Here is a 13,092-nt window from a genome sequence, read left to right as displayed (position 1 = left end):
CAAGAATCCAATGAGCTAGACTTAGAAATTGGCAATGAAATTTTGCATGAAGCCTGTTGGGACATGTAGTATAGCTGCTCCTACCTATAATAACTTATTGTTAAATAAACTGTAAGGAGCTAAAATAAAATTTAATTGTTTTAATTTGTGGTTTTAAATTCTTCTTTTGCTCTGGGGATAAGGCTCCAAGTTACACCACTGAGCACAGTGCTATTATCAATGTAACTCTATGCTGTACTAAAACGTAACTTAATTTGAAATATAGTTTATTTCTATATTTATAATTTGCAATTATGTCGTTTCTCGGAAAGAATATAATTCAAAATAGTTATAAATAATAAAAGTTAATCAATAATGTCAAGTAACACCAGCTACTCCGTTGCAAGCAGACACCCTGGCACGTTTGAATGGTTCAACAATCAATCACATGTTACTGTTTATCATCTGTTCGTAAACGTAACGTAACGGCGGCATAAAAAAGTTTGCACAGTGGCGCTGAAGTTCTACAGTTCACCGCACTGTAGCTGGAGATCGTTTTGGGTGCGCAAACATATGCGCAGTGTGTTGCAAGTTGTGACTTGTAAAGTGCGACATTTTGTGGACAGTAGAATTTAGTTTGTGAAGTTTCGGGTTTCTTCGGAAATCCAATGTGTATTGTGTTGTTATAAATACTTAAAGACTTTACAATGACAACCAACAACTCGAAATTATCAACAACTGAACGAGTTATTAAAAGTAAGTTAAGTTTTCTTTTTAAATAAGAGTGCTGAATTGGATTGATTTTCCCAAGTCGCCATTGCCAGCATAGCCTAGTCTATTGATTATTTACTACATTTTAACATTTTTAGCTTTTTCTGCGCGGATACGTTTCTTTAATTGTGGATGCAGACTGTCTTATCTGTGGTTAACTATAAAAAGATTGATATTTGCCTTTGATTGCCAATTAGGTCACCGTATTGCTTGCAACCTCCAATTGGTTGGCCTAGATGGGATTGGCTAACCTGAGTGGCCTAGCTAACCTCTTCTAAAATAAAAATTCATTTTTCCAGTAAATTTTGTTTAACCCGTTAATATCATATCATTGTAAATTGTCATTTATACCTGTCTATTGAGCTAGTAATATTGATCCATCTCAAGGAATCACTTTTGATTGGAATCCCATCCTTACTATGGGTCACTTATTGATTTCATGATTTGACTAGACCTCAATGAAAATAAAGTTTGTAACTTTCTTTCCAAATTGGATCTAAGCATCTGCCAAAATAGTAAAAAAAGTATTAAAGATTTGATGCGATGTGAGGGTGTTTATGTTGATAAAACCATAATAAATTATTTAATATTCGGTCATAAATTAGCTTTATACGTGGAGCTGCGATTGGATTTGTGAAAATATAAAGTAGTGTTTACAGTGGATTGGATTTTGCAAAATAAATAAAACTTGTGATGGATTCTAAATTTGGTCTATGAACTCTTATGGTTTCAAATTACATGTCTCAAAGTTTGTCATTTAAAAGGCTCAAAAAGTATTCCCACACTTGTTGTTTTTGTTAATTTTTAATCCTAAAAGTTTGCTGAAACTCTTCCTGAAAGGTCATCACATTTAGGCCTATATCAAGGGCCTCATTTGGGTAGGGTACGATAAGCGGACCCGGTTTTTTTATATCGAAGAATGTAATCATCGATACCTAATATTCACATTTTAAATCCTAGACTATCAATCGATATAAAAGTCTGTATAGTCTTCAATAACAATTGTATGTTTTAAATTAAAATATAACTTTAATATTTACAGTGATCAAACAAATTAATATAACCAAAATTAGGAAAACCGAAGACGACCATACTTGCTCCTCTCTGTTACAGTTGTTTCTTTCCCACAAATTTCACATCATGGGTTTTTCGGTACGAGTCCAACATGTTGAAGCCATGTAAAACATGTCTTATCATCTTTCAAAGCAATGCTGTGTAGTTTTTTTTTATTGACTGCCATTTTTAATAATCAAATATTACTTATGTAAAATTGAAATATTACCCTACGTGTATTATTTGAAAGTGTTTACAGCTGTTGATATAGATTATTTAATTGTTCAATCAGTATCAATTAATTATATCGATGGTTATGATTAAGTAATATCGTTTGCCAATTAATTTCGATATAAAAAACCGGGTCCGCTTATTGTACCCTATCCTATAGCCTCATTTTACTAAAGACAGGGAGATCTAATTTTGCAGACATTCTAGGCTAAAAATCAGTATGTATGCATTATATTGACTATACTACATATATCTATTGATGTTATTTAAAAATAGGGAAAATTGTATGTTTTCAGTAGGAAAATTAAAGAAACCTGTATTGAACAATAATAAACATATTTAATTACATCTTACTATTTATGACCATTTGACATTAAGAAAGTACCAGTGTTGGTTAGGCCTAGCAGTGGTGATTGTATGTAAATACAAAATTAGTAAATTGTTGTGGTTTGTTTACAAGTTTAATGTAAGTAACATGATGCATATTGTAGCCTAATATATTTAGTGTACTAAAATCTAGAAAGTTTAATTGTGAATGTCTGTGACCATCATTGCATGCTGGGATCAAATTTGCTTTCGAGAGAAAAAAATCTAATATTGTAAACCCATCTAACTCTAACTTTTTGTTATTTTAGAAAAGCATTGGTTATTAATATAACATACATTAACCCCCCAAGCGGTAATTAAATTACCGTACTTTAAAGTACTGGGCTGTTTTGAAGCAAAATACATGGTTTCTAAAAACCCCCTTTTTAGATACAAATTTATATACATTGAAAGATCATGTGTTATATATATAATTTCTTTCAGAAAAACATGCTTAATTCATTGTGAACAATAAAAATGTCACTTCAACACCTTTTGAACAAAAACTACACACACAAAATATAAAAACTAAAAAGATGTTCCGTACACCAAAATTTGCACAATGGACACATTCAAAGTAAACACTTCTGAAACAATATCATATAACCTCACAAAAGCTAAATGTCTGTTATAATAATCATGAATAGTAAAAAAAATCCTATTATTGTCCTTTTGTCTATATACATATGTATATAATACAAATACTGCACGGCGAGCGTGGCAACAGCCGACAAAATCAGGTGACTGTTATTTTTCATTCTACTCAAAGGCTTACAAAGTAGAGCCAGTGCGTAGTGAAATCTCTCCTACGTTGTACTATGAAAATCACGGAATAATTAAATAAATTGTTTTATGGCAATTTAACAAAAAACGCGCACAGTGCTATAGTAGCACTTAAAAGTGGTTCGAACATATCGCACAGTGCGATAGTAGCACTTGGAGGGTTAATGTTATAAATAAGCAAAATTAACCTTATCATACATAGTACTAATTTAGTCTCTACACACAACTAACTGGTCAGTAAGTTGTGATGAATTTAAGTACTCTAATATCCCTATCAGGAAGTTCAAGTAAGGGTATGTAGTAACAGCCAGGGAGGATTCAGCATAAAGTTTGTGAGGGGTCTCTACTCTGAAGGGGGATTTGGATTGTATGGAATAATCCCCTTAGAATGGGAGGTCTGGGATTTCTTCTGAGGATATAAACAAACATGTGTTAAAACACATTTTTACGCATTTTAGAATCTAAAACTGTCCCTTTGTGAAACAAAAACTAAACAAATGTATTTGGAAAATATTTGGGTAATGGTCATACATGATTGCTGGGACCTCCTCTTAAGAGTCATTCATTTTAGCACATCATGTGCGGCGTGGTCACCGGCAACCACCATAGTAGTGGTGTTTGGTGGTCACTGCTGACTGCGCTGCATGCAATGTGTTAAAGATATAATTAATACACATCCAAACAATTTTTAATTTTTTCTCCATATTTTTATGGGTTAACATTCTAAAATTTTGTTGCACTTAATTGTCTAAATATAACTCTTAGAAAAAAAAAAAAAAAACTAAAACTTGTATGGGCGTGTATTAAATGAGATCTTTCCCATAAAGCTGTGATCAGATATAAGGGTGTAAAACTAGATGAGATTGTTCTTAGAGGGAAAAACTCTTGTATTACATCCGGCCCTTAAATTTGTCACAGTCTTCAAAACAAGCTATATAGTTTTATTAGATAGCTAACCTTTACAGCCATGTCTAGTAGTAATGCCATAATAAACTCTGCTACATCATGTCTAGTAATCAGATGTTTTGAGTGTAGAGCTAAAATACTTTGGCCTAACCAGTAAAAGATGTTGCAGTGTAAACATTACACTCTCATTTCCATTAGTAATCAGTGCCATAAACACTGCTACGTCAGGTCCAGTAATCAGAAGCTGTGAGTGTAGGGCTGGAATACTTTGGCCTAGCGAGTGAAAGATGTGCAGTATAAATATTACACTCTCTTATCTGGTATGTAATTTAGTAATAATATTAAATCCTTAGTCCATATCAAATGACATAATTGATATGTAGTGCTATATTGTCCTAAAGTGACATCTGTGGGTCTTTTTTCTCCTTTTTTCAGAATTAATCCTAAGTAACAGCAAATCTAGTCTTACTTAATCACTTGTACAAGCTTGTTACATGTAACTTACTCTAGAGATCAGTCAGAAAATAACGTAATTATTTATTTTTCTAAATACTTGAGGAGATATGTATATTAAAAAAAGTTGGTCTATCTGTCTGTCAATATAAATGTGTGTCTTTTTAGAATCGGCCGAGGTGAGCAAATGATTTTGGATAAATTTTGCATAAAAATATAGTTAGTATCCGGACCCCCTTCTTTGAATTGTCATAAATTAATTTTTTTTAACACAAAAACTACTAAAAATCAATTCTAAACAGTTTTATTTATTAAATTTTGATTGCATTATAATAATTATAGCCCATAAGCCCAACACGGTGGAACAGGCTGCACCTCTCTAATAGTTATCAAAGATTGAGTTGTATTTTAAGTTTGAGATAGTACAGTATACAGTTTTGAAACCGCAGTGATGGTTTGATTTCTTTTTGTAAACTTTGGCATATAAGCAAAATCTATAAATATCATCACATTTTTCTGTTTTGAAATATTCTTATAGGTAGGCCTAATTTAGATTTTGATGCCATAAAAATGTAATTGAAATAATAGGGACCCAAACAGTGTATTGAGCAACTAGATTAACCAAACATTATGGTAATGAGTAAATGGTTATAATAAAAAATGTCACATATCCGCCGTCCCAGTTGTCGACACACACCCGTCACTCAGAGTGTGACCGGCGAGTCAGGGGGAGTCCGTTGTGAAGGGAGATAAATAGGGAGTTTCTGCCATTCTCTCTATTTATTTATTATTTTTAACTTTTTTATTTGGAATATTTTTAATGGTATGATGTATGGTAAGCCAAACTACTTGTGAGTACCATAACGATATAACGTTTATAGCATTATAATAATAACAACCTTAACACAATCACTGTGACACGGCTTATTTACTCTAGGACACTCAGAAAGTAGTAAGCTGGGTCCATTGCAGTCAGCTGTTAATTATCTTAAATATAGTATTCAAGCTTTGTAAAATTATGTACAACATAGTTTATAATTTCCACCCATGTGAAAAACTGTATTTTCATACATGAAATAAACAAAATGTTCACCGAAAACTTATCTCCAAATGCTTTATTGATTCTTTACTACAAGAATAAAATGAAATAGTTTCTGGAGGGGAAGGATTTATAAAATTACCCCCTGTGGAAAATGTTGGTGTTAATTGAATTTAAAGTGCAGTAGTAAATATTGTATGAATGAGACCTGCAATACATTTACTAGGTAGGCTTTACAGTTGTACTTAGTAATGTTGGTGACCCAATTTTTATGAATGTACAGCACATTAGGGTCAAGACAGAAAAGTAGTGTAAACAATTTAAAGTAGAACAAATATCACTAAAAATTACACTTGTTCAGGATGTCAATCTACTTTGACTTATAATGTATATATTACCAGAGAAACACTCTCATATATTCAAATCATAGATAAGCCATTCATGAAATGGTAGAAGAATACAACATTTAATACAAAAAACTGCTTATTTATAGATTGACAGTGAAATGTGTCTCAGGAATGTTGACCAATGATAAAAAAGAGTTCTAAAAATTTATTCAAATGGAAAATGCCAAAAAATGTTGAAAAGTGTCATTATTGGGAATGAGATCTGATTCATGAATTTGGTATGGAAAAAACAATCAATACAGTGGAAAACAAAAATTTTCCAACATAAAAAAACTTGTCAAATCAAATCCAATGTTAAGGTTATGCTAATGGATTTTACTGAAAGTTTGTTGATCACCAAGACCTTTTTCCTCTAAATAGTAAATAATTAGTTATTCCCTTGTAGACTCTTGGAGCAATTGGAAAATTCTTTAAATATTACTAAATGTTAATAAAAACACTACTTTTTTCCAAATTGTTTATTTTTTGGACGAGGCCTTTCGAAACCAAAGGTTTCATCTTCAGGCAACTCCACAAATAAATATTTACACATTGTTTGTTACAATATTAATATTAAAATAACATATGGTGTAAAAAAGTAAATACACAAATTCTTTGGAAATATTTCAGCCAGTATGAAAAATTAGATTTGACTAGAGTTTAATTTTTGAATACATTGAGAAGAAAGAAGATTGGAATTTTCAATAGGACCCTCTTCATTGTTCATGAGTTTTTCTTTATTTCTGTTTATGTATAGTGTTTCCCAAGCATTCAAGTTCATTGGTTTTGTTATTTCTTTTATTAATCTTAGATTTTTAATCGATGTTCTGTGTCCTGATTCAATGCAGTGCTTGGCTACAGCAGATTTGTCAACTCTTTGGTTTCGAAACGCCTCGTCCAAAAAAAAAAAAACAATTTGGAAAAAAGTAGTGTTTTATTAACATCTAGTAATATTTAAAGTTATTCCCTTGTTTAAACTTTGTTATTGATGAATAATAAGGTTTGAAAGATAATTGGATCTTAGACATTTGCCATCGTTATATGCTACAAAATATTATATAACACTATGTTTTCAGGAATGGTATCACATGTTATCCACACGAGTCCATTGCCACATGTTATAGGGATTAAACTCTTTTTTGTGAATTAAATTCCTTACACCTGACCAAGAGGGTAGATATTAATGTTTCAAACATAGTGTTATGTATTTTGTAACATATAATGATGAAAGTCTGAAATCTCATTATTCTTTCAATTAATAATTGAAAATTCATCTAGGGAAATTAAAAAACAATATTATAATAATTTTAGAGATTACAACCCAATTTTAACACGTTGTCTTTTGATATTAAAAATGCATTTATTTTCTATTCAAGTCATAAGGTATGCATGCGTGTGCCAAATTTCTTATGTCGGGAAGTTAGAGCTCTAGTGATGAGTGAGTGGGAGCGAGGGGATTTTGTATGTATCATTTTGACTCACAGTTATAGCAGTCAAAATGTTTCAAACATCGTAAAGCTTTTTTCCATTCAACATTAAAATAAGCTATTATATTGAAGGAATTCTTAAAACAGTTTAGTATAGCAGAAAATCAATGAATTAAGCTCGCTCATCAATTTTTGAATGCTGTGGTTTTTGTTTGCTTCAAAAAAGAGGCACAAATATGTAGTAGCTTCCTCGGATTTGAACACATTTTGGCAGTTTTGGACTATTTGTTCGGATCTCTTTGCTATGAGATTAATAGTAGATTTTTATCAACCCAATGATGGCTTTGCTTGCTACTATTAATAATATTGTATGTATAATAATTTTATTGTAATATTGTATATTGCACTTATTATAGTGTTAGTATAAAATACAAATATAATCCCTGTTGGACATGGCTAGAAGTCATTTACGTTGTTTTCCATGGAGGCAACAGCCTCTGTCCAAACAACTGTGTGTAGTGATATAATTGATATAATAAATATAGCTCTCTTAAGTATTGACACTGTAGGCTTTTGGCCTTTCTTCAACTTGGCCAACTAAAGTTGATATTCTCGTAACTAGTGTTTTATTGCTGTTTAAGTAAAGTTGAGAATACCTAAGCCTCAATTTGGTCTTTATATACACCAGAGGACTCTATAACAATTTCCTTGTAGCATTGGTATCGAAGATAGAGAGAATAAACATTTTTGCCATTCTGTTTGCCCTTCTCATTGTTTACAGCTTGACTTGTTGATGTCATAAGTAAATCTTATTTCCATATACATAGATTACAATAATGTGTTCAAAACATTAAGTTTAATATGTATTTACATTTACATGGTATTTACATTACTGGTAATACCACAACTACTGCTTAAACATCTATAAAAAAACTTGTTTACATTCTTGCATTAAAATTACGAACAACATTAACACACATTATTGTTAAGTTACATATGTTTTTACATGTTTTAAACTGCTCTTAAGCAGATAACAATTTGATTACAAGATTCTAATTGTACATTGACTGTCCTTCTGCATTATTGTTGTAGAGGTAGACATTTAGCCTAAGAGTTATTCTCTATTCAGAGAGATATTTGTAAGAATATTCACTGCATAAACCAAAATTACAAAGAGCCTCTTGCAATTATGTGCGAATAAGTTAACAGTGAGATGAAGTATGACCTGTGAAATCGTTTAGCGAATGCTGAAGTAAAGATATTGCACGGACTAGAAATATTAAAAGTATTTCTTCAAGATAATTTTTCTGGTAACCCAGAAAAAATTATAGCTGTGTGGATATAGTTATGTGCATGGTAAATACATTTTGGTATCACATTATCTAGAAATGATTTGGTTTTTATTTTTACTGAGATAAAAATTGAAGCTGAATTTGTCGAATTCCACATTGATTAGCAAAGTTAATTTAAATATTGCAACTTGTCTAGCTTAGAAACGTATATGGTTCGGAATTAAGGGTTAAGCTAAACCGCTAGCTTGTTACGCAATGCAATTAGCTAGTGGACATTTAAAGTAAATGTAAAGTAAAGTGTATTGTTTGGAGACCATCTGATTCGAGTTCTGCGTTGACAGTTGATTGTTTACTGTAGATTGCTACACCGTCATGTCTCGGCTTGGCATGGTGTGCAGCCGGTCTCGGCCAACTCAGCTATGCTATAAATACATCTACTGCTGCTCTACCCCTCCCGCCAGTCCTGTGTGCCTGTGGAGCTCTGTATGCAGTTCTAGTCGGTTCTGTGGGTTCAAGAGTTATTGTTCACTCAAGGTTGAATGTTTGTTGGATGGGGCTCTTGAGACTAGTGTAGGTGGACAGTTCTGGTTGCGTGCGTGCAGAGACATTTTTGCTCTGAGCATACAAAATCATCTGGATGGAATTAAGAAATATCAAAATATCAAAATTAAGTGAAATTTTGAAACCTAATACACAGTATTGAAGAAAAACTATTGAATAATTGTTTTGGAGTAGTGAAGTAAGGCCCTTCAAACGGTTTTCTATGTAATTACTGACTCTTAATAGGAAATGGAAAAAGACTTTAAGTAAAGATCTTAAAGACTCTTAACAGAATGTGGAATATGTTGAATATTAATTCCTTTTGTTGTAGTTTGTGGTTATTCAAATCCTGATGTGGCCGATTAACGAAGATCAATAAACTGTGAATTAAATATTATGGTTGCCTGTAAAGTCGGTTTTACGGGCGAAGATTTTACGTGACAACGTCTTTTTCTCGGTAGAATATTTATTGATATGAATATTATTAAATTGCACAATAGGAACAAGGAATTGAATGAAAATAAGAATTGCACAAATTTTAACTATAGAAATATATTTTGTTTACTAAAACATTGTACATAATTTGAAATTAATTAAAATTTGTTATTGTAAATGGTAAAGTTGAATAAAACATTTACTAAAATTGGAATTTGAAATTCTTGCTAAACACAGTTAAATTCTAACTCCGCGCGTGGTGATTGGTCGGTTTAGTTCGTTTGTTTGGTCGCACTGTTATGACAGGTTAGAGGTTATAATTTGTTATTTTAAATGTTTGACTAGCAATACGCGCTGTTTCTTCTCAATCGACTGAATTACGATTGATTGCAGAGTGATTTAAACTAATAATTTACTTATCACTATCAACATTTGTCAATAGTATGACATAACCTATAAACTCAGTTTCTCAACTGTGTCAATCTAACAATTAATCAATCAATCATAGTTTACGATAATGAAATATCAGTGTACAATTATTTACCTTTATTGTTGTAAATGACGAATCTAAGCACTCCACATTTTCACGAATAAACATAGTTATCTGCTTTATCCCGTGCGGCGGACCCACAGTTATCTGCTTTATCCCGTGCGGATCCCGTGCGGCGGACCCACTGGACGGGCATCGTAACGTTACCGGGTGTTACACTTTTTCATGAGTGACTCCGAGCCGCAACCTAATTTAAGACGTTGTCACGTCAAAAATAATAAATTAAATGTAATTATACATGTTCATTAGAGCATTACTCTGGGAAGGTACATTCCAAGACAGAGAGTTATAAGTGCGTAGACAAAGTAGATTAGCTTGGGAATAGTAAAAGCATCCTCGCATTAAGCCCTTAGCTTGGGAATAGTAACTCATCCTCATATTAAGCCCTTAGCTTGGAAATAGTAAACGCATCCTCACATTAAGCCCTTAGCTTGGGAATAGTAAAAGCATCCTCACATTAAGCCATTAGCTTGGGAATAGTAAAAGCATCCTCACATTAAGCAATTAGCTTGGGAATAAAAACATCCTCACATTAAGCCCAAGATCGTAATAGTCACGACAGGTTATTTGGATTAGGTGATAAGAAGAGAAATAATGTTTTTTTGCTCCCTAAAAATGCATTGTTATGACAAAGTATTTGTTTAATTGTAGTTAAGGATTTGGTAATGTTTAAGACAAAGTTGATTGAAGATTTTAAAAGTTCGATTAAATCAATTTATTGATAAAAAAACTAGTTATAGTGCGCTGAGATATTGATAAGGTTGTCAGAATTTAAAGGCTTGAACAAATTATCCTGTAATAATAGGATTCCATATTCTTTGTTTAATTATGACAATTAGAATGTAAATCCTTCATACTTAATATTGTTCCTCAATGACAGATCAGTTGTTTACTACCAATATTACTGTACATTCTGAAACGGTCAAATTCAAAACAAGTGCTAAAAGTGGAACATTTTTTGCCTGTCTCAAGATTATAAATATTATATACATGCCACCACCACTTACAATAAGAATTAATCATATGAATCAGACACATGAAGCATCATTCATTACGCCTGAAAAAATCTGTATGGACTATAACCTAAATAGATAACTACTTGACCTGGATTTAATTTTAACTTTTACTGATAAAACATGTAATTAATACTAAATTAAATTAGTTTCATTAACGTTCATTTCATGATGTACTTTAAGAAAACAAGTACTATTTGTTGAGATGTAAATTGGTAACTAACTATAAGTCAAATCTATTAAATGAGAAGTTCCTTTATATTCTACAAATTCCCTATTAGATAGACTATCGAGTTCTAGTTACATATAATTATAAAGTTATCTAAACTACTCTAGAAACTACAGCACTATCTCCAGATTAATGATCAACTACACAATTTTCAAAATGGTAAAAGATTCCAAGGAGGCATACTCATCTCACTTATTTACTGCTAATAGACTAATGAATCTTGTTCTTAAAACTATATGTGACTAATTATAACCAGCATGGTTTCTCTGCTAGAAAATCAGCTGTTACATCAATGATGAATCTAATAAAAACAAGTCAACAACAAATCGCTATAAGTTACAGAAGGTATAACACAACGTTTCAAGTATTGGAATCTATCCTCTTCATCAGGTGTGGGAGATATTAGTACATACAGAAATAAACAATAGAAAGAAGCAAAGAAGGGAAAGAAACGGGTTCTAAGATATCCAATAGCTGCTTGGATTCTAGTCCAGGCATTGTTACTGCAGAGACTTGCAGTGTGTGCTCAGGACTTGTATTTTTTTAGAAACATTGTGTTATACCTTTTGTAACATGTAATGATTACAAATATCTGAAATCCTGTTATCCTATCAAACTTTCCATTATCAATAAAAACTTTAAATTAAGAGGGAATGAGTTTAATGCTGGGCTGAGAATGGTTCCTGTACCACCCGTTTTACTCTCTTAAGGAATTTCTTCAGGAAAAGTACTGAATAGTCTAACTGAAAATTAAATTCACTGTCAAGTAACTATGTACAAGCCTTGAAATTTGCAGTCTTCTTGATTATAAATAGAGATTATTGTGATACTAAATGTACAGTTTGTCACTTTTAACTGTAGTGGTTTAATCACTTGTCACATTACTAAATTGCCAAAACAATGTTGAAGTAAATTACAGCAAGCCTATAGCTAGCATTTCAATGAAGTGCCTTTGGTATTTATTTACATTAGCGTGACCATGGAAAATGGACTTTTTTTTGTGGTTTGGGCATTTATATCCAAGTATTATCACAGGTGCATATGAACTGGGGGGAAAGTATATTATTGTATTATATTGATGCCTTTCGGACATTATTGCGTTAAGGAGCAGGGGCATCACGTGATCTGGGATTCGACTTTTGCAAGCTCGAGTTAATTTTTTTTCTAAAAGAGCAAGCAGTGCGCAGCGGGCAGGCATCGTTGACAGGATTAACATATATTCGTCTTTACGAATTGCTTCCACGTGAGATACCGAACATCCAATACAAAGGTGTGCCATTAACCACAAAGGTGTGCCATTACCACTACTGAACTAGGAGGAACAATAGTAGTTCAAAATGGCATCCTTTCTTTTTTTTAAAGGCGTGGAGTAATACCAAACTGTCAAATATGGATAGTGTTGCCAGAGGTACGATAATTATCGTTAAGGTACGATAATTTCATTGATTTTATGCGCCGGTAAGATACACGATGGGTAGTTATTATTGTACCATGAAAGATTTTTGACAAATTTATATAAGTAACAAACCAAAAGTTAATTATAACATAATTTATTATACGAACATAACATACTTTTTCATTAAATGTGTTTGGTACGATTATTTTATATGAAAGTACGATAATTTCTCGTTGTTGGTAT

General features: G+C 32.1%; 1 protein-coding gene across 1 annotated transcript in view; it reads left to right on the top strand.

The window, feature by feature from the left end:
• Window positions 1-503: 503 nt before the first annotated feature.
• Window positions 504-13,092, top strand: part of LOC124358950 (serine/threonine-protein phosphatase 2B catalytic subunit 2-like) — a 266,031-nt gene continuing 253,442 nt past the window's right edge. Inside the window, exon 1 of the mRNA XM_046811235.1 lies at window positions 504-735. Within this exon, the coding sequence (XP_046667191.1) occupies window positions 687-735 (49 nt within the window). The 5' untranslated portion in view covers window positions 504-686. The remainder of the gene's footprint in view (window positions 736-13,092) is intronic.

Source organism: Homalodisca vitripennis, chromosome 4 (genome assembly GCF_021130785.1).
Source record: "Homalodisca vitripennis isolate AUS2020 chromosome 4, UT_GWSS_2.1, whole genome shotgun sequence".
Taxonomy (NCBI): Eukaryota; Metazoa; Arthropoda; class Insecta; order Hemiptera; family Cicadellidae; genus Homalodisca; species Homalodisca vitripennis.
Note: the sequence above shows the minus strand (reverse complement) of the source record. Positions and strands in the feature narration are given on the sequence as shown.